The sequence below is a fragment of the Ursus americanus genome, chromosome 2 (genome assembly GCF_024610735.1).
Source record: "Ursus americanus isolate L20-20 chromosome 2, mUrsAme1.1.p, whole genome shotgun sequence".
NCBI lineage: Eukaryota > Metazoa > Chordata > Mammalia > Carnivora > Ursidae > Ursus > Ursus americanus.
Window position 1 is genome coordinate 45,673,861 of NC_142128.1, and position 27,360 is coordinate 45,701,220.

The following is a 27,360-nucleotide window of genomic DNA, read 5'->3' on the forward strand; positions in this document are numbered from 1 at the left end:
AGGAATCCGGACCCCCTCTCCAGTAAGAATTAAACAGACATGTGTTTATTGATGGACACAGGTGCCCTTTGGCCGCTATAGAGAGGAAAAGTACAGAATACGGACGGGACGCAGAAATCTAACTCAGAAAAGACATTTAGAACGCCTCTGAATAACAGCATAGCTTTATATTAAATTCGTACGTTAAATACAGAGCCGGGCAATTGAAGAACCAGGCAATAGCCCCTGCTGGGGTCTCTGAGTAGGACCTCTTCCAGTTCACACTCAGCCCCTTCCCGGGCTCAGCCGGAGTCTCCACTCTGGTCCCCACAGCCTCGTGGAAGAGTCTGGCCTGAGGACGGAGCGGAGCCCAGAACAGCGTCTAGTTCCCAGCTGCTCAGCCGGCTGAGCCCTTCCTCCAGCGCGTGCCGTGGGGAGCACTCACCAGGACTCAGAACTTAGCCTATGGTTTCGAACTGTGAGGAATGTGTGAAGAAGCTTAAGTAGATTCAAATCACGTGTGTGTGTAAATCATACATCATACCATGGGCAAAGCTGGTCTCACCGCGCAGTTCGCAGGACGGCGCGGGCTCAGGGTGACCTTCCCCCTCAAAGACCAGCTTGCTTTGCACCATGTCCTCTCACTCCTGCCCGCGCTCCCTCGCGACCAAGGGGCCAGAGGTTAACGTTTACTGCGTGCTGGGGGAGTTTTTCGTCTGTATTTGAGTAAAGCCTCGGCCTGGCCCCTTGGCCTGTGTCCCGGCTGGCAGCTCACAGCTAGTTAGGCTTTCTCACGGTGGGGGGGGGGGGGCGTTTCTCTTCCTCTGAGTCACCACGATCTTTCCTGCCTCTTTGGAAGATGGGCCTGGGCAAGGGGAGGGTCTAGAAATGTGGCCATTCCAGATTAGAGAGGAGGAAAGATGAGTAACACGTTAGGAAACCAGGGGAAGGGCTCTTGATGCTAATAATAGCCCACCCTGTATTTGCATAACATTTGATAAACTTGCTTTGCGGTCTTTTATGAACTAGCAGCCTGTCTGCCCATCCTCGACCAGTCTAGAAGTGCAGAGATCGTATTTAACAGTCTTGCTCTTATTAGCAACCATTTTCGAGACAAGACATAGAGTATACACACACTCCCATGTCCTCTCTAGACTGTGCCCCATTCCGTAGACTCATGGGGTATCATCCACGGCGCTGACGCCCAAAGCAATGCTGGGACGTAAGAGACAACAGCTGCAGGGACTAGGAATACACGCGGAAGTTCTCCAGCTCCCTGCGGCTCAGTCGAGCAGGGTTCTGGGCTTTGAGTGGTCTCCTTCCAACCTGCGGAAGACAAGAACTTCAGACCCTCTCCCACTAGGAGATTCTCATAGCAACCTTGTGAGGTATGAATTATTACCCTCATTTTACTAATGAAGAAAAAGAAGCTTGGAGTTGTCAAATAACTCAGGGTCAACAACCAGCATGAAGTAAAGGAGGAGCTGGAGACCAGTTGTTCATGCTCGGATTCTAGCTAGTTCTGTTAGCATGACCACACCCTAGACTGCGTGGGCCCACACGGTGTCCTCTACAGCCCTGGGCTGTCCGGTTGGCTTTGATGCAGGGCTACAGCTGAAGTGCCGGGAACCCCAACAGGCACCCATCCACCTTCTCCCTTGTGATCACAGACAGCATCTTTGTTGGACCACAGGCGGAAGCTCCGGTGTACCATGAGGCTAGTGGTGGGAGCGCCCTCCATGTCTTAATCTCTCCGGGAAGTATAATTACACCTGCCCCATGGCATTCTATGAGGATTAAATGTGATAATTCACACGAAGCCACCAGCAGGCTACCAAATACATGATACACCCCCAGTAACTGTTAAGTCCCTCTTTTTCATTCCCTACATGGCCTGACGGGACTCAATTCAGCCACCAGGCTCGATGGTCACTTTACAGTGTCCATTCTAACAGCAGCTTAAGATTACCTATGCCCCAGAATGTTCCCAATTACCTGCTAACTTTAGAAAATCATTTAGATTTACTTATCCTCCCTTCTCTGCACCCTCGCTCCACACACCCTTGGAAAGGAGAGATGTCCAGTGTAGAGCCCACAGCTGGGGAACCAGCTGGAAGACAGCCCCAATTTAAAACTCAAGCTCCCCAAGAAGAGTCCAACCCTAACACATGCTATGACCTTGAATTAGACCCTTGCTTTCCTTGGACCTCAGTTTCTTCATCTCTAAAATGAAACTGTGGGTAAGAAGATCCCTCAGGGGCACCTGGGAGCCTCAGTCAGTTAAGCGTCTGCCTTGGGCTCAGGTCATGATCTCAGGGTCCTGGGATCAAGCCCTACATTGGGCTTCTTGCTCAGTGGGGAGCCTGCTTCTCCCTCTACCCCTCCCCCTGATTGTGCACCCTCTCTCTCTCTCAAATAAATAAAATCTTTAAAAAGAGAGAAAGAAAGAAAGAGAGAGAGAGAAAGAAAGAAAGAGAGAGAGAAGAAAGAAAGAAAGAAAGAAAGAAGAAAGGAAAGAAAGAAAGAAAGAAAGAAAGAAAGAAAGAAAGAAAGAAAAGAAAGATCCCTAAAATCTCTACAACTCTGAGACTCTATGCATGGCTTTTTCATGAGTGTTCAATTTCAAGGCTTTTCTATGGGCACTGAACCCACTCAGAAGGAGCTCCAGAATCTTACCTCTTCGTAGACAGTATAATTGACGGAAGAGCTCTGGTTCTTCTTCTTGGATTCAGACTGGAAATTCAGGTGTAAAAAGTGCTTAACTTCAAGTTAGAAAATGTCCCACTCCTCACTGATGTGAGAGGCCCCCAAAGAGACTCAGGGCCCAAAAAAATCCCTGAACCCGCAGCCAGGGGTGAATAGAATCTCCTACCCCAAGAGTAAGTAATGGGGTTTATGGTTTCCAGAGAAGGCATGATACGCACCTGTGTACGACATGACATTTCTGAACCCAAGTCAGAGGCTGGTATCCCACACCCACCTACCTCCCAGATCCACACACACACACATTCCCAGCACACACACACACACACACACCCCTAGTGTAGCCCTTCTGACACACACGTCCCCTGACCATGGTGAGACCCCAGAAACACTGGAATTCAGAGGCACTGTCAGTAGTAGGGAGTTTCCCAAGCATGTGACCGTGGTGCCCGTGACCATCCATGTGGCCATGCACTGCGGCATATAATATAAATATAAATATCTCTCAAGGTGGAATCTTGAGAGATTGAATGGCTTGTTGGAAGGAGGGTGAATAAAAAGTCTGAAAATCTGTTTTTACCCCTCCCCCATTTGACCCTGACCTGCATGTACCCAACACTTCCACAGTTTGGCATCTCCCCGACTTCCCACACTACTACGTTAAGTTTACGTGTTCGTACTGTGACTCCAGCCTTGGAAATACCATTCTTCCAACCCCCCTCCCACCCAAGGTGAAAAGATGATCATGGGCACCAGGTCCACAAAAGACCTGTGAGCTCAGCTCGGAGCAGGATTTGAGGGGACTGTGATGGGTTGCCCCAGCCCAGAGGCCCCCACCAGCAGAAGACTGGCCAGAACCTTTATCTGGTTTCCTGAAAGTCAACATTGTGTCTTTCTGGGTCCGGGCTATATTCCCCCACCTTGGAAACCCCTCTAGTATCTCTCGCCACAGCCCCAGCTGGCCTAAGGATGGTGGGGTCTCTCTGTACAAAGCACCACCTTTCTGTCTCTGTTTGTCCTTGTCCCATAGAAACTCCTAGAGACTCCTTTAATCTACTGTTCTCTTAGTCTCAGACCTGTTCTTTTTCTCCAGACAGAATCAAAAAGGCATTTCTAGTTGGCCCATTGACATTACAACACAGCCATTTAACCCAAGCTGCTCAGACACACACAGAGCAAGGCAGCTCACGGGGAAGTGCACACACACTCTGCACACTCCCGTGTACGTGCAAAACCCACATCGCATCCACAGCGCCCCCTGGAGGAAGAGACTCACCTTCCGGGAAGGCTGTACCAATGCGTACAACGTATTTGCTTCTCGTGATGTGGGAGCAGAAGACTAAAGAGAAGAGAAATAAAAGTGTTTCAGAAGCCTAGATCCAGGAGAATCCTAGGGAGGGAGGTCATCTCTTCCACCCCTCCCCCCAACCCTGCCCAGACAGAAGCTCTAAGTATTAGTGAAAGGAACCCTGGACTCGGGAGGTCAGACAACCCGACTGCTCGTCCCCCTGTCCGTAAAGATAGCACTTTTTCTGCACGCATATTCTCCCCTAACCCTTATAACACACCTACACGAGACAAACGACCGCCATCTGCCATCCTACAGATGAGCCTCCAAAAGGGTAAATAGCCCAAGTCGGACCGTCTATTCGCAGCAGAAGCAGACTCGAAACCCCAGACTCGCCAGAAATCCTTGCTCAACACCTCAATGCCTCCCGTTGCCAACATGCTTTCCTTCTCTGCACCTGAACCAGGTGTCCTCGAAGGCAGGTAGCCGTCCTCCTTCTAAGGAGCGGGGGGGGGGGGGGGGCCTCCTTCTCTCAGCATCTCAGTCTGAGATGAGCTCTTCCTCGTCCTTATTCAGCCTCCTCTTGTGGGAACCCAACGTGGCTAAAGCCAGAAGCCTAGCAGGTACCGGTCACTCTTGCATCTCTCGTTAATGCTCTCAGACTTTGACCCACTGTTAGTGAGTCACATTATCTTATGGGCAGCAGAAGGAGGCTCCCCCCAACCTGGGAATTCCAGAGTGGCTGTGAGGGTTGAGCACCTCCCTCCGCACCCCCCTTCTTCCTCAGCTCCTCTCTTCCTTCATTGTCCTCCCTTCCCCTCTCTTCTCTCCCTTCACTTTCTCCTCTTCCTCCTTCTCTTGATCTTTCTCTGAAGCCTATCACCATTCCCCAAGAATTTTCTCTGCCGGGCAGCTTGGCCGCCAAATGGAAGAGGTTACTGCTTCAGGACTTAGTTCTTTTATTTTTTTTTTTTTTAAGATTTTATTTATTTATTTGACAGCGAGAGAGAGACAGCCAGCGAGAGAGGGAACAGAAGCAGGGGGAGTGGGAGAGGAAGAGGCAGGCTGCCAGTGGAGGAGCCTGATGTGGGGCTTGATCCCAGAACGCTGGGATCACACCCTGAGCTGAAGGCAGACGCTTAACGAATGAGCCACCCAGACGCCCCTGGACTTAGTTCTTTAAAAAATAAAAAATAAGTTTGTCATATTTATCGGAAATTTTTCATCACTGGCCACCAAGAGGCAGTATTTCCTTTGAGAGAGGGGCCCCAGCCTGGGTTATCAATAATGTCATTTTAGCGGTCAAATCAGAGGGCGCTTCTCCAGTTGATGGAGAATTTCTATAATCCCAGAATGTTAAAGACAGGGAGAGGGCAGGTGGAGTGGAGGCTCAGAAGCCCTTTAGCTCAGCTCTGTGGCCTGGAGCACAATAGTTAGCCTGTGTCTGTCTCCTCATCTGCGAAATGGAGGTTGTATTAGACCCACTTCATGAGGCTCTTTTGTGAGATTCATTAAGGAAATAGACATAGTAAGTACTTAATAAATGTTATTGTGGGGTGCCTGGGTGGCTCAGTCGGTGAAGTTTCTGCCTTGGGCTCAGGTCATGATCCTGGGGTCCTAGGATGGAGCCCCACATCGGGCCCCCTGCTCAGCGAGGAGTCTGCTTCTCCCTCTCCCTCTGCCCCTCTCCCCTGCTTGTGCTCTTTCTCTCTCTCTCTCTCTGTCTCTCGATCAAATAACTAAATTTTTAAAAATTGTTATTGTTAAGTCATAGTAAGATAAAAGAGAACAACCCAGCTACATTCTTTCCTGAAAACAGGTATAATAAGGAGCAGAAATTAAAACAAAACAAACTATAAGGGCCCCAAGTATTGGAAGTAGCAGGGAGAGAAAACAGAAGTGAGTCCCCTGACGAATTTCCTCCTCCTACCGACCATCTCGGCCACACCTGCTACCAGGCATGGAGGGAGAAAGAAGACCTACATCAGACTTCCCACTCTGCTCAGCTCTGCCAAGGCACTCCGGAACCACACAGACCTTTTCAAGCAATTTAATGCAGCTGAGGCCACGCCGTCTCTTAGACCCCAGGAGCACCAGGCTCTTACTCTGCCGTTCAGGACCGTGAGCTTCTAGAAGGCATTGGGAAGCCCCATAGACAGGTATGGAATGGATTCGAGAAACCAGAGTGGTACCTGGGACTGGATCATGGAGTAGATGGTGCTTCCTTCTCCAGAGGGGTTCTGCCTCTGCTCCTGCACGAGAAAGAGTAAAGGGGCACGTGGTCAGATAGCTGTGTCTGTCCAGACTGGGATTGGGTGGAGAGACACAGAGCAAACAAGAGGGGCCCCTGGAAGCTGGTGGAGGACGTGGTCATTAGTCACCCCAGGATGGGGAGCGACAGTAGAAAGAGCAACTCACACCGGAGTCGTTAGGGTCACATGCAAGGAACCACTCAGGTGGGAAGGGGTTGCACCGAGTGACCCTGTCCAAGGGGGCTCCGATCACTGGCTTTACTTTGGTAACTTAGAAACTTGCCTTTGCTAACTTCTCAGCCAAATTTGCCACATAACCAAGGCTAATGGGCTGAGCCCTGAGTGGGGCTGTGATCTGAGCCTTACCTCAGGCCTGGAAATTCAGAGGCTTTCAGTGTTTTAAAGCCCTTTCTCTAGATGCAGCCTAGGTGGCCAGTTTGCCCTTGGCCTCAAGCCAGCCCCCCCCCCCCCCCCCCCGGGCAGCTACAGAGCTGGGTGAAGCCTTGGACCCGAGGCCGGAGGCAGGGAGACCATGCCCTTCCTGTTTCCCTCCTGCCCACTGGAGACTGGGCTGGAGGTGTTTTACCCCCAGCGCATGTTGCCAGGTTGGGCTCTGATGGGGAGCAAGAGGAGGCCAGCAGGGTTCATTAGACAAGGAAGGAGCTCAGAGGAGCAGAAAAACGCCCACTGTCTTTGGGGGCCGGAGAGTCACAGGCATCGGGCAAGAAACAGGAGTTTCCGGCTTTTCTTTTCCGCCCAGAGCTGAATGAAGCGCTTCCAGAAAGGTCCGAACTGGGCCCCAGAGTAAGAACACATGAACTTGAGATTTAGGCCTTCAGCCCGACCCCTGGAGCAAGGAGGGAGAAGCCAGCAAGGGATGAGGCCACGGAGGGAGGAGCTCCTGCGTCGGGAGGCAGAGAAACAGGCCTGAATCCCCAAGAGATTTCTTATACTCTGACTAGTTATTCTCCACTATTCTCCTGCATTTACCTAACCTAACGACGTAACCTTCATTTCCAGGGAGTTAAGGCCACTTGTCGCAAGCATTTGGGCTTCTGGCTGTAGGTAGATGGACTTGCTCTCAGAAATTTGTCCCAGCGGCTGGGAGTGATGGGAGAAACAAAGTCTTCTTTGTGTTTCACACCCCAGTATTCCACTACTGGGGCAAGGAAACAGGCCGGGGAAGCTGCCCCGACGGCTGGTTGCCACTGAGCCCAGACCTGAGGGAAGCGGCTCATCTGTTCTCCAAGGCCTCATACGTGTGATAAAGCAGGAGGCCCCGCCACTCCAACTTCCTGCCTCACCTCCTCAGGCCCTTCCACCCCTCCCACCCTCCCCACGGAGCAGTTAGGCACTGCCTTTCCCCTAGGCCTGTCGCCACTTCCTGCCCTGCTCAGGGGCAGGCCAGTGGGAGGCGCCCTGCAGCCACTCTGCGGATGCCCGCCTTGCTACACCCCTGCATGCCAGGCAGAGCTGGCCACTCCCTGCAGAGGCTAGCTGGAGAGGTTCTCGGGGATTCTCGGAGGAGCCCGCGCTGGCTCCTTGGCTTTGTGCTAACCTGGTTTCTCTCCCTAGCCCCTCGGCCAGGCTCGGGCCTCTCCCCGGACTGCTGTGAGCGCAGACCGCCGAGGTAGCTACGGCACCAGTATGCTCTGGCGGGCGGCTGGCGTCCTCCGCAGCCAGGGCGACAATCAAGGGACCCACAAAAGTGAACTTGGGTGTGCGGGGGCACGAGAATGTGTGTCCAGACACAAAACACAAGCAAGCTGGATTCTTCTAGGGGCTTAGAGCAGCTGGGGAGACGGGGCAGAAACAAGGACGCCAGGGGCCCCTGCATGGCGCAGTCGTTAAGCGTCTGCCTTCGGCTCAGGGCCTGATCCCAGCATCCTGGGATGGAGCCCACATCAGGCTTCTCTGCTATGAGCCTGCTTCTTCCTCTCCCACTCCCCCTGCTTGTGTTCCCTCTCTCGCTGGCTGTCTCTCTCTGTCAAATAAATAAATAAAATCTTGAAAGAGGAAAGAAAGAAAGAAAGAAAGAAAGAAAGAAAGAAAGAAAGAAAGAAAGAAAGGAAGGAAGGAAGGAAGGAAGGAAGGAAGGAAGGAAGGAAGGAAGGAAGGAAGGAAGAAAGAAAGGAAGAAACAAGGACGCCAGGGTGCCATCTGGGGAGGCAAGAGCGGCCTTCTGCCCGCCCCTGTGCAGCTGCCGGGCTCCATCCTTCTCAGCACGTTCTCCCTTGTTTCCCGCTTTTCCTCCACAGCTGGAGCTGGGAGGCTGATGGGGAAGACAGACGGGAGGGCTGAGGATCTTTGAGAAGACGCTTGTGTGGTTCCCTTTGTCTCCCTGCCCCAAATGGCCATCCTCCCCAGTAGCATCTTCCAGGCTAGTCCAGACACCCCGGCCCCTCGTGCGCCGTACTTGATTTCTCCTGTTCTGCGTGTTCTTGACGTCTTCATAAACTGTCAGAGGTTCCGCGGGGCTCATCTCTGTGGGAGAAAAGCAGCAAAGACAGAGCTGCAGAGGCCTCCAGAGAGTATCCTGTCCAGGCTTCTGCTTCTCACAGTCCCACCTCCACCCCAGACGGCCAAGACCTTGAGGAAGGGTCGAGAAAGGAGGCAGATGCACGCCCTCCCCAGGATGCCCACAGAGCGCAGGAGCAGCAACCACCCGACACAGCTCCTGCACGGGCCGGCAGTCCCCCGACGAGCCCGCCACCTGCACGTACATCTGCGCGTTGGGCTGTAAACATTCCCAGGACCCCCAGAAGGTACGACCTGGGAGAAAGGGCGCGGCAGCTTCCCCTGCCCCAGACATGCACACACGTCCCCACGCTCCGGAGGAAGCGCAGGTGCTGAGCTCCCAGGCGCCTCCCGCTGGGGTGTCAGGTCGGCAACAGCGCCCCCTGGGGACCCGCACTTACCCGACTGCTTCCTCTTCCTCCTCCACACGCAGAAGCCGGTGAGGGCCACCAGGAGCAGGATGACCAGCAAAATCACGATGATCATCAGAAAGTTCACAGAGCTGTAGTCTAGGGACATGGAAAGCACGAGGCTTGAGCTTTCAGCCTCTCTTGTCCCCTCCCACCTGTCCGCTGCAGGACACGTTTCAAACCCGCACTCTTCACTCACAGCCACTGATCGCACCTTCAAGGCTGTCCCTTTGCAGTTCGGTGACCTCCCCTGACTGATGCTAAGAGCGTGGATACCCATATCTGACAAGCCTGGCTCTGCGCCCTTGGGCAACTTCCTTCGCCCCTCTGAGCCTCCATTTTCTCACTTATAAAAGGAGATGTTCCCTTCATAAGGGGGTGGATTGTATGATCTAATATATGTAAACCACCTGGCAGAGCCAATGTGACATCTGTCCATTCTTTTGTTAACTCAACAAAACACATTGCACCCCACTCTGTGCCTGGCAGCCCTCCCCTTCCCCTTCCTGCCCCTCGTGCCGCCACTGCTCTTCCTCATCTGAACTTCTACATGTAACGTCTGCATCACACACGTAGCCCGATGTGCGAGCCCACCGACAATGGGACGGGGGAAAGGAATTACGTGTTCCAGGTGCCAGCTGCTGAGGCCCTTCACAAACACAACCTCGTCTAATCCTTCCAGCCGTCCTGGGAGGAACCTGTCATCATCTCCATTTTACCCAAGACAAAAACTGAGGCTCCGAGAGGGTAAGGAATCTGCCTGAGGTCACAGAGCTAGGGAATAATGAAACCATGGTTGACGGGACCCAAAAGCCAGTGTCCTTGTCACTCCAAATCGCTTCAGCTTGCTCGATTCTTTTTTGCCCAGGAATGCCTACTTAGTTGCTCCTCTTTGGCTGTAAGTCCTTAAAGACAGGGACAGCAAGTAGGTTTTTCCCTGTAATGCCTACGCTGATGATGCATTAAGTCTTTATTTATCTGATAAAAATTAGTGCAAACTGGGACGCTGGGTGGCTCAGTCGGTTCAGGTCATGATCCCGGGGTCCTGGGATCAAGGCCCGCATCGGGCTCCTTGCTCAGCAGGGAGCCTGCCGCTCCCCCTGCTTGTGCTCTCTCTCTCCCTCTCTCTCTGACAAATAAATAACATCATTTTTTAAAAATGGTGCAAACCTAACTCAAGATAACACTTAGGATGAGCGTAAGCGATAAACCAAGAACTCTTCCAGGAACCCCTGTGACCCGGGGCACTGCTGTACACCATAGTTACCTCTTGGGGAACTACATGGCTTGGGGGAGCTATCCGTCCTTGGGAGGAGGAAGCAGGTCTCCATCAGTCTCTCAGAGGAAGGAAATGACGATGGCAGCCATGGCAGGGCTGTGACCCACCAAACAACTAAGCACTCCCTACGTGAAGGAAAAGCTCGCGTCTCCTAGCAGATTCCTGATGGGGATAAAATTCTTCCCAGACTAGGATAGTCCTGGCTTGTGGGAACTGTGCGTCCAGAGACCAGGGCCACCCCTTGGAGGGGCGGCAGGGCACTTGAAGAGGCAGCCAAGGGATCTTTCATAGCCAAGGATCTCTGGCATGAGACTCATTATGGGGTCCAACCCTTCATATTCGGCCCCGATTAGTCCCAAGTGCGCCACTTACACTTGTCGACGCTCTGGCAGCTGTGGGTGAAGGTGTGGTTTACCCAGCTGGCCGGGTTGCTGACATTGCAGGTGACTACGCTCAAGTTACCGACCTCGATCTCTTGCTCCAGTTTGCCGAGATTGTCTGGTGTCTGGATCAGCTCGTTCCCTCTATACCACACATAGCTCACGTTACCACCTCTGGAGACCGAGCAGGACAGAGACACTTGGCATTTCCCTCCATCCAGGACCTTCCTCTCCTCCGCTACTTCAAGTGTCCCTACGTGATCTGGAAGCAGAGATCTGATCAGAAAGGCACTGGAAATAAAAGCCCCGCAGGAGTCAGAAGGGCAGGCTGAGCTGTCCTAGGGACTCACCAAATACAGAAACCTGGAAATGGTGATGCTTAACTTTCCCAGTGTCATCAGTCACCTCCAGGGTGTAGAGGCCGCTGTAGTTGTGCTGAGATGCCTTGATGAGAAGAGCTAAGTCCTCTATTATAAAATTGAGCGTATTGTTGAAATCATTCAAAGCCCGTTGTACGTAATTCAGACCAGACCCATTCTTCCAAGTCAGTATCACGGAAGCTTCTGAAGTTGAGTCATGCTTCATCTTCCATTTAACAGAGTTTATGTGCGCTGTCTCTGGCCTGGGGGGCCGTAACAAGAGTTGGTGTCCTGAGAGTCCAACCACACGTTCAGCAGGATCTAGGGATTCCAGAAAAGAGAACCCAGGCTGGAGGTGGCAGGAAGGGTGCCAGCCCTGAGCATTGCCGGAAGTTGGATGTGACCTCTCTTGAGCCAAGAGGAAGGGGGCATGTGTGAGGAGACCAGAGCCTAAGAGAACCTGAAAGTGCACTTCCCTTTCCTGCCTCCCCCCGCCCAAGCTCCGTGTCCCTCCTCTGAAGGAGCCCACCAACCGGTAATAATAGCGAAAATCTCCTCACTTCTTTCTGTGGGGCAGCGTGTTTTAAACACTTTATGTAAAGCTTAGAAAGCGCTTTATATAAAGTTTATAAAACACTTTTATATAAAGTTATATAAAAACATTTTAACCATGTTTAACTATATGTTTTAACAGTGACTTTATAATAAGAGTTTTATCCCTATTTTACAGGTGAAAACACTGAGTAGAAAGAACTGAAAAGTAACTAGCCCAGGTTAAAAAGCGAGAAAGATGAGCTTGAAATCCAGTCAATTTGGCTGTAGAGGATGAGTTCTTAACCACAATGTTATAAACACCGTGTCTGACATGCCTCCCTCCCCGCAGGGCTGAGGCAACCACTATCGGCCAGCGGTGAGTGCTGGAAATTCTGTATGGCCAGACCCAGTAAGGTGAACTCTCCAAGCTGAATTCACAGCTCCCTCCCCTGTCCTCCCATACAGCTAGATTCATAATCCTCTCTTGTAACACTTAACACCAAACTGTGGTCATGTCTCATTAATGCTTGCCAATTTTTTGGTCGCTACGAAGTCTCCACAGCAATTGCACCCTTAACAATAATTAGAGAAAAATAAAACGACACGGCCTTGATGTACCCCAGCATCTGTCCTCTCTAGAAATCAAGATGTGTACCAATTAAAATGAGGGTGTGACATAGAGCTGCTAGTTTTTGCCCACTCTAGGAAAGCCCAGTGCAGTCGTTAAAGAAAAATGGAAGTCCCGGTCGCCATTTTTGGCAGGGACATAGTGGGCACATAGTGGATGCAGGAAATAAAAAGGTCTGCCAAGGAAGGTCAGAAAGAATTTGGAAGAGAGAATAGGAGATGGGGATTGTTGTATGAACAGATCTGTTAAAATGGAGGACATTAGAGGAGAGCAATGGAGAGGGGGAGTTTTAGATATCCATATGCATTACAAACACGCTCACTCCCAACCACACCTTCACCCTGACATTTCCTCAGGAGCCAGAGTAAATAATTAAAGAAACGATTTGGTTGACAGATTGTGTTTCTTTGATCTTGACAGTCCAAAGAATAAAACACATAGGGTTCTGGGGCACTTGGCTGGCTCAGTCATTGAGCACCAGACTCTTGATCTCAGGGTTGTAAGTTCAAGCCCCATGTTGGGTGTAGAGATATCTTGGGGGAAAAAGCCTTTAAAAAAACAAAACAAACAAAAAACACATAGGGTTCCTATTCATATGCCCATGATTGAACCGGCTGTGCCCATTGCCAAACCAGAAACAGAGATTGTGTCTTTGTCTCCCACGATCCTGTATATAAGAATAGGCCAAGAGGTACAATCAAACATTGCACAAAAATCCTGAGAACAATCCCCACTGGTTACAATCCCCACTGTAACCAGGGCCCTGAGAGCTGGGGCCTCTTTGTGTATAAGACATGGTTCCTGACTCCAGAGAATTTGTGATCTGAAAGCAGAACATTCTTTCATTCCACAGCATACACTTAACAGTTGAAATAAATAATCATCTAAAGAATTGTAATTCTGATCATGAAGACCACGTTAAGACATGCTAACCAACCCTCCCATTGAGAATAACTAGAAAAAAAAATGGGCAAAATATAAAAACATATTACAAAAGGCAGCAAAGAACTAATAAAGCAGTGAAATATTATGGGGCCAAGATCTGGAAGAAGGAAACTCAGAGAGGTGAGACCAGCAGTTTTGACTCCTATTTACTGGAGGCTTGCAATAAACTCAAGGAACTAAAAGAACACAGAGTTCAAGGATCTCATGTTAAGAAGTGGGTATACTGGGATGCTTGGGTGGCTCAGCTGATTAAGCATCTAACTCTTGATTTCGGCTCAGGTCACGATCTCAGGGTTGTCGATGGAACCCCACGTCAGGCTCTGTGCTCAGCGCAAAGTCTGCTTGGGGATTCTCCCTCTCTCTCTACCCCTTCCCCTCTCCTCGTCTCCCTCTCTCTCTCTAATCAATAAATAAAATCTGAAAGAAAGAAAGAAAGAAAGAAAGAAAGAAAGAAAGAAAGAAAGAAAGGAAAGAAGTGGGTACACCTAAAATTCATCAGATTTGGGGGCTTGGTACCATAAAGGTAGCCCACTGAGATTAAGAGTGAACAAGAAAAAGACCAGCTCTCACAGGAACTAAACCTTACTTTAGAATCATCTCAACTCTGAATTGGATTAAAGTAATCTAGAATTTCTAGTATTTCTAACCTGGCTGCCTACTAGAGGCAAATATAAATTATTCCTGGAGGAAAATAACATCAACATGAGCATTAAATTACTTCTAAAATTTTCATACATAACGTCCAAAATGAAATAAAAATAAGCAAGCATAAGGAGCAGAAACATGTCCAAAACCCAAAAGACAAAATAATCAATAGAAATAGGCTCGGGGGCATCTTGAGAACTCTGTAATTATGTTTAATGTTTCAAGGAATTAAAATTTAAAGTATGAGAATTTCAGCAGAAAATCAGTGTGATAGATGCAAAAATGGCCATGCCCCTTGCAATGTGACTTTGCAGCTCCACCCATCGTCGACAGATGGGGCTCACTTCCCCATCTCCTGTAACTGGGCTGGCCTTCTATTCAGAATGCAGCAAAATGCAGCAAAAATGACATTATGCTAGAGGCAACCGGCTGGCTCAGTCAAACATCTGACTTTGGCTCAGGGTCCTGGGACTGAGCCCCATTTCAGGCTCCATGCTCAGCTAAGAGTCTGCTGTGCCCTCTCCCACTACCCCTCCCCCTGCTTGTACTCTCTCTGTCTGTCTGTCTGTCTCTCTCTCTCAAATAAATAAATAAAATCTTTTTTTAAAAAGAGAAAAAGAAAGGACACAGAGAAAGAGGAGATGGAAAATAATTATACGGGGCACTTGGGTGGCTCAGTTGGTTAAGCGGCTGCCTTTGACTCAGGTCATGATCCCACTGTCCTGGGGTCGAGCCCCACATCAGGCTTTCTGCTGAGCAGGGAGCCTGCTTCTCCCTCTCCCTAGGCCTGCTGTTTCCCCTGCTTGTGCTCTCTGTCTTTGTCAAATAAATAAATAAATAAATAAAATATTTTAAAAATAAAGAAGGAGGAAAGAAAGAAAGAAAGAAAGAAAGAAAGAAAGAAAGAAAGAAAGAGAAAGAAAATAATTATACAACAGGGGATCAACAAGAAATTTTTTATTTTATAAAAAAATCGAAGTACGGTTAATGCATAGATAGATAAAGAAATGTGAAAAGGTCCAAATAAGCAATATCAGAATTTTTTAAAGATATCACCACAGATCCTACAAATATTAAGATCTTAAGAGTTATAAACTGCTTTCCATCAATAAATTTTAAAATGGAGATTAAATAGAAATTTTCTATTAAGTAAATTGAAGCTATACTGAAAAACCTTCTCACAAAGTAAACTCCAGACCTAGTTAGCATCACTGGTTAACTCTACAAAATATTTTAAAAGAATTAATTCCAATCTTATCCAAATGCTTTCAGAGATAAGAGTAGACAATACTTCCAAACTTGTCTTATTAGGTTAACCATTTGTTATGTTGACACCAAAATCTGCAAAGACATCACAAGAGAAAAAAATTAAAGGCTCTTTCACTCAGAAACATGGGTGCAAAAATCCTAAGCAAAAGACTAGCAAAGAAAATAGAGTAAAATACATTAAAAAAAACACACAAAAACAAAAACAAGAAAGTGCAGCCTATTTACAAAGGGGAAAAAGAAAGTAACCATGAAGAATCATAGACATTGAACTTAATAGACAAAAACTATTTTTTCTTAAAGTAGGCTCCATGCCCAGCGTGGTGTCCAACACTAGGCTTGAACTCACCACCCTGAGATCAAGACCTGAGCTCATAGCAAGAGACAGACCCTTAACTGACTGAGCTACCCTGGCACCCCTAGTCAAAAACTTTATATCAACTGTCTGAAATATGCTCAAAGAACCAAAGGAAACTAAAGACAAAGAACTGAAGGAAGCCAGATGAATGATGTTTCAACAAAGAAAATATTAATAAACAGAAAATATAAGAGGGAATCAAGCAGAAATTCTGGAGCTGAAAAGTATAATAACTGAAATGAAAGATTCACTGGAGAGCTTCAACAACATAACTAGGTCAACTGAAATTCTTCAGGTTGGGGAACAGAAAGAGAAAAGAATGAAGAAAATGAACAGAGCCTAAGAGACCTGTGGGATGCCAGCAAATATACCAACATGTGCATAATGGGAGTCCCAAAAAGAGAGGGAAGAGACTAAGGGGCAGAAAGAATATCTGTAGAAATAATGGCCCCAAACTTCCCAAATTCAATAAAAGGCATGAATATACACAAGAAACCCAATGAAGTCCAAGTAAGTTAAACACAAGAGATTCATACCAAGATATATCCTAAAATGTCAAAAGCCAAAGACAGAGAATCTTGAAAGCACAAGAGAGAAGCAATTTGTCAAGCACAAGGGATCCCCAGTAAGAGTAACAACCAATTTCTCTTAGGAAACCATGAGGCTAAAGAGTGGTGAGATGATACATGTAAAGTATTGAAAGCTTGTTAAGACTATCAACTAAGAATTCTATAGCCAACAACATTATCTTGCAAAAAGAAGGACCAATGAAAACATTCCCAGACAAACAAAAGCTGGGTGTTGTTGCTAACAGATCTTTAGGCATGCCTAAAGAGATGAAAACACTGGGCTGTAATTCAAAGCCATGTGAAGAAATAAAGAATGGGGTTAAAGGGGGTTACATAGGTAACTATCACAGCCAGTATTATTGCATTTTTTATTTGTAACTGGTTTTTATGATGTGAAAAAAACAAGTGCTTAAAACCACAATTATAAATCTATGTTAATAGGCACACAATGCATAAAGATGTCATTTGTGACAACATAATATGGGGAAGAGTTGATAGTAATTCAAACTAGCCCCACTCCCTATCCTCCAGAGAGGAGACGGGGGCTGGTGACAGAGTTAATAAGCAATCATGCCTATGTGAGGAAGCCTCCATAATATCTCAATAGCACAGGTTTTGAGAATTTCCAGGTAGATGAACACATCCCACTGGGAGGATGACACACTCCAACTCCATGGGGACAGAAGCTCCAGCACTTGGGACCCCTGCCCCCAGGCCTTGCCTTATGTATCTCTTCATCTGTATCCTTTATCATATTCCTTAATAAGCTGGTAAACATAGGTGTTTCCCTGAGTTCTGTGAGCTGCTCCAGCAAATTAATCAAACCATTCGATCTACAACCAGTTGGTCAGAAGCACAGCTGACAACCAGGGCTTGACAACCAGACTGGCATCCAAAGTGAGGAGGCATACAGTCTTGTGGGACTGAGCCCTGAACTTGTGGGATCTGATGCTATCAGATTCAGACAGTGTCAGAATTGAGTCGAATTATAGGGCACTCAGCTAGTGTCACAGACAACTGCTTGTGAAAACCCCCAAAGAGTTGGTGGCCAGAAGCGTCAGAAGTGAAGTAGTGAAGTGTGAGTAGTAACGGAGCCACACAGGACAGGAAGACAAGAGGAAAAACTGGGTGGCATCGCAATACGGTTTTTAAAACGCAAAGGAAATGAACTAGGAGTGGAAAGCCAGCAGAAAAGGAGCAGGTTGAAGAAAAGTCAGAGATGTCATCAGGGACAAGGAGGTCCTGGCCGGCCTCGTGGATGAAGTGGTGATGTCCAGAGCACTTGGGAAAGGACGAGCCAAGCAGAGGTGAATGGGGCTGCTTATGGGAGTAAACGAGGTGGTTGACATCGGGGAATCCCTCGCTGGTGTCTCTGACATTGAGGAATGGTTGGCGGTTTGCTGGAATCCCTCACTGGCATTTGCTTTCTTGCAGAAGGAGGGTGTAGGTTGATGGACCCTGTGACCATGGAACCGGCCCTCAACAAGATGGTAAGGCAGAATTATCTATCTGGGGAATGGGAGGGACTGAGGGACAGAAACAGGGTTCCCAGGACACCCAGGGTCTGGCTGAGATTGGGGGCTCTGAATCAGTAGTTGCTCTTTGGTGTTGGATTTTCTTCTTCAGCCCTCACCAGCTTGGTGTGGGGAGGAGGCAAAAGGTCAGAGTGGGGCAGGGCTGGTAGGGGGTGGGGCAGGATGTTGTGGGGAAGGAACGATGGAGAAGCGAATGGGCAAGGTACTATATACTGGGGGCTATGACTCATTCCTTGTCCTAGAGGGCTTATACACCAAATGGAGAGACAAGAAACACCAGTATGAAAATATAACTTCTAATACTCTATGTGGAAAACCCAAAAAACTACCTCAAAATTGCTAGAACTCATACAGGAATTCAGTAAAGTGGCAGGATATGAAATCGGTTGCATTTCTATACACCAACCAAAAAAAAAAAAAAAAAAGAAATTAAGGAGTTGATCCCATTTACAATTGCACCCAAAACCATAAGACACCTAGGAATAAACCTAACCAAAGAGGCAAAGGATCCATATTCAGAAAACTATAGAATACTCATGAAAGAAATTGAGGAAGACACAAAGAAATGGAAAAACGTTCCATGCTCATGGATTGGAAGAACAAGTATTGCTAAAATGTCAATGCTACTTAGAGCAATCTACACATTCAATGCAATCCCTATCAAACTACCATCAACTTTTTTCACAGAGCTGGAACAAATAATCCTAAAATTCGTATGGAACCAGAAAAGACCCTGAATAGCCACAGGAATGTTGAAAAAGAAAACCAAAGCTGGGGGCATCACAATGCCTGAGTTCAAGCTGTGTTACAAAGCTGTAATCATCAAGACAGTATGGTACTGGCACAAAAACAGACACATAGATCAATGGAACAGGAGAGAGAACCCAGAAATGGACCCTCAACTCTATGGTCAACTAATCTTTGACAAAACAGGAAAGAATATCTGATGGAAAAAAGACAGTCTCTTCAACAAATGGTGTTGGGAAAATTGGACAGCCACATGCAGAAGAATGAAACTGGGCCATTTCCGTACACCACACACAAAAATAGACTCAATATGGATGAAAGACCTACATGTGAGACAAGAACCCATCCAAATCCTAGAGGAGAACACAGGCAGCAACCTCTTCGACCTTGGCCATAGCAACTTCTTGCTAGACATATCTCCAAAGGCAGGGGAAACAAAGGCAAAAATGAACTATTGGGACTTCATCAAGATAAAAAGCTTTTGCACAGCAAGGAAACAGTCAACAAAACCAAAAGACAACCAACAGAATGGGAGAAAATATTTGCAGATGATATATCAGCTAAAGGGCTAGTATCCAAAATCTATAAAGAACTTATCAAACTTAACACCTAAAGAACAAATAATCCAATCAAGAAATGGACAGAAGACATGAACAGATATTTCTGCAAAGAAGACATACAAATGGCCGGCAGACACATGAAAAAGTGCTCAACATCACTCGGCATCAGGGAAATACAATCAAAACCGCAATGAGATACCACCTCACACCAGTCAGAATGGCTAAAATTAACAAGTCAGGAAACAACGGATGTTGGTGAGGTTGCGGAAAAATGGGAACCCTCGTGCACTGTCGGTGGGAATGCAAGCTGGTACAGCCACTCTGGGAAACAGTAAGGAGGTTCCTCAAAAAGTTGAAAATAGAGCTACCCTATGACCCAGCAATTGCACTACTGGGTGTTTACCCCAAAGATACAAATGTAGTGATCCGAAGGGGCACCTGCACCCCAATGTTTATAGCAGCAATGTCCACAATAGCCAAACTATGGAAAGAGCCCAGATGTCCATCGACAGATGACTGGATAAAGATGTGGTCTGTACATACACAGTGGAATACTACTCAGACATCAAAAAAAAAAAAAAAAAAAGACATCTTGCCAGTTGCAATGATGTAGATGGAACAAGAGGGTATTATGCCGAGTGAAGTAAGTCAGTCGGAGAAAGACGATTATCACATGATCTCACTGATACGTGGAATTTAAGAAACAAGGCAGAGGATCACAGAGGAAGAGGGGGAAAGAATGAAACAAGAGGAAACCAGAGAGGGAGACAAACCATAAGAGACTCTTAATCATAGGAAACAAACGGAGGGTTGCCGTAGGGGAGGAGGGTGGGAGGATGGGGTAACTGGGTGATTGACGCTGGGGGGGTATGGGTTGTAATGAGCACGGGGTATAAGACCAATGAATCACAGACCTGTACCCCTGAAACAAATAATTAAAAAAAAGAAAACATAACTTCACACAAGTTAGCCCAGGCTGAGTGAGAGATGGAGGAGGCTCTGACAAAGATACTGGCTTGTTGGGCGGAGAGAGGCCACAGCAGATTCCGGTGGTCAGGGGAGGCCCTGGGGCTGCCACCACTGCTACTGCTACCGCTCAGCAGCTTTGGGGCCCCTCTTCCGGTGGTTACAACAAATGAAATAGAACAGTGACTCTGCAGACGGAGAGCAGAGGGTAGGTGATCGATTCCACTGCCTCCTCGGGAAGAAATGGGCAGCCAGCACGGAGACGGTCCAGGAGACGGTCCAGCCAGCAGGGAGTCCCGCTCAGCCCGGAGCTCGGAGCTCGGGTGCAGAAGCTGCGGCGTCCAGACTACGTGGTGTCCACAGTCAGCTCAGCTAACCCTGCCCCGGACTGCTGGTGGCGGGGGTGGGGCCTGAGCACCGCTGCGCCTGCGGGGGCGCTGCGCCTGGGGGGACCGTCTCAGAGCCGTACACTCCCACCAGCCAACAAAAGGATGTTGAGGTTTTCTCAGCTTGGGGTTGTGCCACTAGGCTCGGGGTGAAGGCAAAAGCGGAGCCACCCACTGGGGACCGAGTGAATAGAGCCCAGTGAGATCCCCAAAGTGCTGGGGCAGGGCCAGCCCCAGTCAAGGCAAAATCATAAAGTAGATAAAGCACCCTCCAGGGCCCCCATCCCACTCTCTCTCTCCTCTTTCTCAACTTAACTCCCCACTTGGGGGCTTCATTGGCCATATTGACTCCTCTCCTCAGACAATGCAACCCCCTGACCTCTTTCGACCTTACTCAGCCCATGCCCCCCAAATCCTTGCATCAGTTAACTGAATCAGCTCATTTATGCTATCTTGCTCCAAGCTAACAGGTGCATTTGCTTTTCATTTCCTGTCCAAACCCTGTGTTTTCCCTACTTCTATTCAGCTGTTCCCTCTACTCACATTATCTTTCTACCTTATCCCTCTCCCCTGAGCAATTCTGTATCCTTCGAGGCTACCTTCCACACCACCAACCCCCCCCCCAAGAAGGAATCTCCATTTTCTCAGCTCCCTTTGTGCTCTAAATGGATCTTGCCTGTCAGCGACTCTTCCCTTAAAATTGTTGCTGCACACGCTCGTTTTCCTCTGCCTGAAAGATTCTCTTTTTTTTTTTATTTTTTTTTATTTTTTTTATTTTTTTTTTTTAAAGATTTTATTTATTTATTCGACAGAGATAGAGACAGCCAGCAAGAGAGGGAACACAAGCAGGGGGAGCGGGAGAGGAAGAAGCAGGCTCACAGCAGAAGAGCCTGACGTGGGGCTCGATCCCAGATCGCCGGGATCACGCCCTGAGCCGAAGGCAGACGCCCAACCGCTGTGCCACCCAGGCGCCCCCTCTTTTTTTTTTAAAGATTCTATTTCTTTGAGAAAGAGGATAAGCAGGGGGAGTGGCAGAGGAAGAAGAAGACTCCCCACTGAGCAGAGAGCCCGATGCGGGACTCGATCCCAGGACCCTGGGATCATGACCTGAGCCAAAGGCAGACGCTTAACCAACTGAGTCACCCAGGCGCCGCCGTCTGAAAGATTCTTAAGGATACAATCGGCATGTTTCATCTTTGTTTTGTCGACAGAATCTTGCATAGTTCTTGGAACATAGTAAAGACATAATGAAGTTATTTAATTAGTTAATTAATTAAAGTCAAGAATGTGTCTCAGCTAACTCCCAGAAACAATTATGCCGTAGGAATGCTGTGCAGAATACCGGAGGCCACGGAGATGTGACTCCCTTGGTTTTAGCATTTGCCTTCCAGGCTCCACACACCTGCACTTCCCATTTGCAGGGCCTCAAAAAAACCCAGCAGCCCTGAAGCATCATGGGACTCCCCTATACTGCTTGGTTCAACCGCTCTGGCAAACAGTTGGCCGGCATCTGCTGCAAGACTGTACATATACCCCATGACTCTACACCTAGAGATATACCAACAGACATGCATAAATGGAAAGTATGTACAATAGGCTACTAGCACCATTATTATGATGGGGGGGGAAACAACCCAAGAATCATCAATAGCAGAATGGAAGAATAAACTTCCATACAGTCATACACTGAAAAGCCATGAAATGTCCCGGTGCAAGTAATAACATAGATAGATTTCATCAGATGTTCAGCAAAAGAAGTCAAACATAGGGTACAGACCATATGCATACCCTTACATACAGGCCAAACTAACCTGTGGTGTCAAAAGTCAGAATAGTGATTGTCTTCGTGAAAGAGGGAAGCGCTAATGAATGGAGAGAATGTGTGGTAGATACACAAGCATGTTCATTTAACAGTAACACGTAGAGGTGTATACTTCTAATTGTGTATACTTTTCTGTACATGTGTCACACTTTAATAGAAATGTCTGTTGGGGCACCTAGGTGGCTCAGTGGGTGAAGTGTCCAACTCTTGATTTTGGCTCAGGTCATGATCTCAGGGTGGTAAGATGGAGCCCCACGATGGGCTATGTGCTGAGTGTGCAGCCTGCTTAAGATTCTCTCTCTGTCTCCCTCTGCCTCTCCCTGCTCGTGCTCTCTCTCTCTTAAAATAACAAAAATTAAATTAAATCAAATTTTTAAATGTCTATTTATGAAGACAATGGCCCAGCAATCCCTGGAGTGATTTCTATGGAACCAGATCCCTCTAGGATGGTGCTGCAGCCCTGAGTTCTCAGAGTCCCAGTCTGTCCCCAGTGACCAACGACTTCACCATTCACTTCGTATCGGGAGAGGTGCAATGAGGAAGAGATAAACAAAAACAGCTACAGTCTTCTTAGAACTTGCCTGGATCCCTGCCAGGGTAGTCAGAGTCAGGGACTCCTTCCTGAGAAGTGAAAATTTCAACACGGTCTGTAAGAACAGCTGGCAAGCATGGCTTAGAGCTAATCCATGAAAGGCTGCCCTGCCCTTTTGTTTTGTCCACAGCCCCTGAGTGTTCACAGTCTCCTGTGTGGGTTCCCACAGAATGCACAGCCAAACCTGAATTTGGGGCCCAGACCCACTCCTGTGGGTAGCGATTTGAAGATCCCTGCTCCCCAACACATGCGACCCCAAAATCATCCCAATGTGCTTCTAAAATGCTTAAAAATAATTTATTTATTCACTCAGTTAACATTCTGAGTACCTGTTGTGTGAGCACTTTGTACTGCACTGATCACAGCTGTAATCATACATTGAGTTCTGTGACCGAGGGGCACACGTACTGATTCACCATCGAATGCTCAATACCTAGCCCAGGGCCTGGCCCAAAGGTGTTCAAACACATCAGGGAAGGAGTGGGAGTCGAGAGGGAGATGTCCTTGTGAAAACAATTAGAATATTTCATATTGTACAATGTAATAATAGGATTAAGTGTATTAAATATCTGTTCTTTTAAGTTAAAAATGTTGCATTCTCCCAAAGATCCCAGTTATGACCATGAGAAAACCCTCAGAAAAGAGTCACCCATTAAAACTTATCATCTCAGGCACCAGGGTGGCTCAGTTGGTTAAGCGTCTGCTTTTGGCTCAGGTCATGATCCTGGGGTCCTGGGACCGCAGGGAGCCTACGTCTCTCTCTCCCCACCCCATGCTCATACTCTCTCTCACTATCTCTCTCTCTGTCATAAATAAATAAAATCTTTAAAAATAAATAAAACGTATCATCTCATCCAGGATTTTCTTTTTTTAAATGATTTTATTTATTTATTTATTTATTTATTTATTTATTTATTTATTAAGAGAAAGAATGAGCAAGAGAAAGAGCACAAGCCAGATGTGGGGAGGTGGCGGTGGGGGAGGCAGAGGGAGAAGCAGACTCCCCAATGAGCAGGGAGCCTGATGCGGGGCTCAATGCCAGGACCCAGAGATCATGACCTGAGCCGAAGACAGACGCTTAACCTACTGAGCCATCCAGGTGTCCCTCACCCAGGATTTTCTAACTCATTTATGACTCAAAGTACTAGCCAACAAATTAGTCTCTCTTCTTGACTCTGATCACAAAACTAAGTGAAACATAGAGCCTACCTCCAAAGAATCGAGTAATATGAGTGATTATTTGGGGGGAGTTGGTATAAGAACCTTCTAAGCATGTCATAGTACCACACCTCCCCTAACGCTCACGCATCCCTATGGAGCAGACGCCACTGTTGACCTCACCTTATGAACGGAACACTGAGAAACCAGAGGTTAGTTCTTCAATGCCACAGAGGGAGTAAGTGGTTTAAAATCTAGAACGACTTCTCCCGAAACTCGCCAATAGACGGATAAACTCTCATTTTATTCTATGGATTATTTAAAATATTCATGCATCCATTCGTTCAGTAAGTCTTTATTGAGACTCTAATGGTGCCAGATACTGTTCTAGAGGCTGAAGATACAGCAGTGAACAAAACAGGCAAAAGCCCTGGCCTCAAGGACTTACATTCTGGTGAGGTACAGAGAAGCCCGGGAGACAGAAAAGAAAACAAAGGGGTAAACGGTAGAGCATGTCCGATGGAGATGAGGACCACAGAGAAGTGTAAGCGGACAAGGACTTAAGGCGTTACAGGATGGCGGGGTTGACATTTTTAGTGGAAGCCATCACTGAGAAGGTGGTATTTGAGCAGAATCCTGAGGGGCTGAGAGAGCAGGCCAGGTGGCCAGCGGGAAAGCGGCATTCCAGGTGGAATGAGTGCAAGGCCCTGGAGTGCAGTGTGCTCCAGGAGCAACGGGGCAGGGACACTGAACGCAGGGCGTGCAAGAAAGGAGAGAGGAAGGGGAAAGGGGGTCAGGGGGCCAGGGAGGCCAGGAAGGCCAGATCACGTCGGCCACTGTGAAATGTGTGGCTTTTACTCTCAGAAGGCCTACTTTTCAGAGGCCTTCTGAAAACGCTCTGCAAACCTTGAGAGTGATAGGAGCTTCTTACATATATATTATGCATATTACATTCTTCAGTAAGCCAAGTTTAAAAAAAAACAAGGCTTCACTGCCGTCATGGGTCCTGATGGGATCTCTGAAAGAGACCCGCGTCACTTGTGTCGTCGTATCCCTACCCAAAACGCGGAGCCCAGCTCACATGAGAACACCTCACACAAACGGGACTCGGGACTCGGGAGCCTTCCACAAACAACCGGCTTGTTCTCCAAAAATGTCAGTCATGAAAGACGAAGAAAGGCTGGGGATAGTTGCAGATCAAAAGACATAACAAACAAAACAAAACAAAACACCAGGGTGCCTGGCTGGTTCAGTCAGTAGAGACGGAATTCTTGATCTTGGGGTTGTGAGTTCGAGCCCCACGTTGGGTGCGGAAGCCAACTTTAAAAAAAATTTTTTTTAATAAAAAAATAAAAGACATACCAAAAAAGGACATAACAACTGCATGTGATACATGATCCTGACTGGATTCTGCACTGAGGAGGGAGAATGCCATAAAGCACGTTACTGGAACAACTGGTAATATTTAAATATGGACTGTGTATTTGATTGTCTCAATGTTAAATTTACTAAATTTGATAATTGTGCTGACATGATATAATAGGATACGGGAATGCCCATGTTCTTAGAAGATTCATGCTACAAAATTTAAGAGTAAAGGGACATGATGTCTGCAACTCGCTCTCAAATGGTTCAGCAAAAATTATTTTATTATTCTTTTTCTATACTTTTTTAATTTAAATTTTGTTAGTTAACATGCTTATTACACATTTATACGCACATACCTGTACAGGGACAAAAAGAAAGAAAGCAGGTGCGATAAAGTGTTAGTAACCGGTGAGTCTGGGTAAAGGAAATACAAGAATTCTTTGTACTGTATTTGCAACTTCTCTGGAACTCTGAAATTATTATTTTAAACTTTTTATTTTAAAAGTTTAAAAATTAAGAAAATAAAATAAAAACTTAAAAATTGAAACGAACGGAGCAGCAGGTCCCTCGGCTTACAGCAGGCCAGCCCCACAAACACAGAGCCCAGCAAGAAGAGAGAGAAGTTCCCTGAGGCCAAAGGCCATCAGGCTGTGCCCACGCCTGGGCGGGGCCGCTCCCCCCAGTTCCCCCTGCAGTGGGTGCGCTCAGCTGTGCCCCCCCCCCCGCAGACAAGGGGCAGCCCCGTTTTCCTGTCCCGCAGGCTCATCACCTCAGACCGCCTCAACTCCGGCATCCAGACCTTCCTGACTGCTCCCTGTCCTCAGCGCTCTCTGCCCGTCCCTCCCCGTAGATTTGTAAATACAAATGCATGTGTCACAACCACCGGTCTCCCCCAGTCCTCTGGAGCCTAGCTTGTGTCTTGGAGGACACAAGAGTGCCCACGACGGGTCTCTTTAACAGGCCTTGGACAAACATGACCCTGTACCCCACTTCCTTCCCCCTGCACCAGAGTGTGTCCTCCGCTCACTCCCTCACCCTTGATGCCGCTGGAAGAGCGATGTCCTAGAACACAGACTCCCATCACAGCACCCCGGGCTCCAGGGTTAGGGGAAGGGGGAGCAGCCCGCATCTGGGATCTCCCCCAGCTGAGTTTTCCATGTGCTCTGAAGCTTCCTGACATTGTCTCCTTCCCCTTCCCCACCTCCTGCTCCAAGCCAGCATTTCCCTAAGAATTTTCTGGCTCCTGTAGCCTCTGGGCTGGGGGAGGCTGCTGAGGGATGAGGGGCCCCGCCCATTCAGGCTGAGTGGCTGTTGGCCACAGGCTTCCCACCTCCTTGCTCAGCTTCCCTGCCTCGGGGAGCAATCTATCAGTCTCTGATTTCCAGAACCACCCAACTTCCTTAGAGAAACCCAAGCCCGGGGGCCACTTCTCTCTGCTGGTAATCACACCACATTAGAGAATATTTCTTTTGTCCTTCTCACAGCCCGCAGACAGGACGCTTTCTCCCCACTACACAGAAGGGTAAATTGAAGCCAGCGGAAAGGAGTCTCCTTGTCCCAGGCCAAGGAGTTTGCTGGATTGCTGACGGCAGGGCCAGACGCGCTTCTCAAAGACCTCCCAGCCCGCTGGCCGCCTGTTCTGTCTCACCTAGCCTGTCCAGAGCTCTCAGGAGCTGCTCAGTGTCACAGTTCCAGGCAACCTTGTAAACAGCATAATCCAGGGGCTCTGGGTTCTGATCTCCCCGGGGGCCAAGGCCCCACGTCCGTGCCATCCCCCACCCCATGCCAGGCTGGGCCTCCTTACCTTGGCCCTGATGCCCCCTGAGGAGCAGGAGAAGCGTTAGGACGAGAGCTTGCCCCAACATCCCTAGACGACAGAGGGGTCGCCGGCTCCTCGGCCACCAGACGCTCTGCTCGCGCATGGGCTCCGCCGCAGGCAGCCAGCTGGAGGGCGACGGGGAGCAGAACTGCCTCGCTGTTTGTCCGGCCACAATTTCCTCAACTCAAGGCTGTGCTCAGCGGCTGAGAGCTAACAAGGCCACCGAGAAAGCCCCGGTACCTGGACGTGGTCCTGCAGCTCACACAAGCTGAACTTTCAAATTTGGCCTCAAGTG

At 48.2% G+C, this 27,360-nt stretch overlaps 1 protein-coding gene across 1 annotated transcript; it reads right to left on the reverse strand.

Moving 5' to 3' along the window:
* CD244 (CD244 molecule) lies at positions 1 to 27,360 on the reverse strand. Its single transcript, XM_045784617.2, has 9 exons — positions 27,051 to 27,360; positions 11,159 to 11,488; positions 10,801 to 11,070; positions 9,141 to 9,248; positions 8,639 to 8,706; positions 6,163 to 6,222; positions 3,959 to 4,021; positions 2,656 to 2,712; positions 1 to 1,305 (listed from the first exon to the last, which is right to left on the reverse strand). The coding sequence occupies exons 1-9, from the start codon at positions 27,166 to 27,168 to the stop codon at positions 1,225 to 1,227; spliced, it is 1,155 nt and encodes a 384-aa protein (XP_045640573.1). The 5' UTR covers positions 27,169 to 27,360; the 3' UTR covers positions 1 to 1,224.

Bases quoted from the DNA above. Each gene is read 5' to 3' on its own strand.
- CD244 (XM_045784617.2), bottom strand. From the start codon at position 27,168: ATGCGCGAGCAGAGCGTCTGGTGGCCGAGGAGCCGGCGACCCCTCTGT. The intron at 11,489-27,050 runs GTAAGGAGGCCC...TGGAATCCCTAG, and splicing joins CAGGGGGCATCAGGGCCAAG to ATCCTGCTGAACGTGTGGTT. The intron at 2,713-3,958 runs GTGAGTCTCTTC...CTGAATTTCCAG, and splicing joins TGGTACAGCCTTCCCGGAAG to TCTGAATCCAAGAAGAAGAA.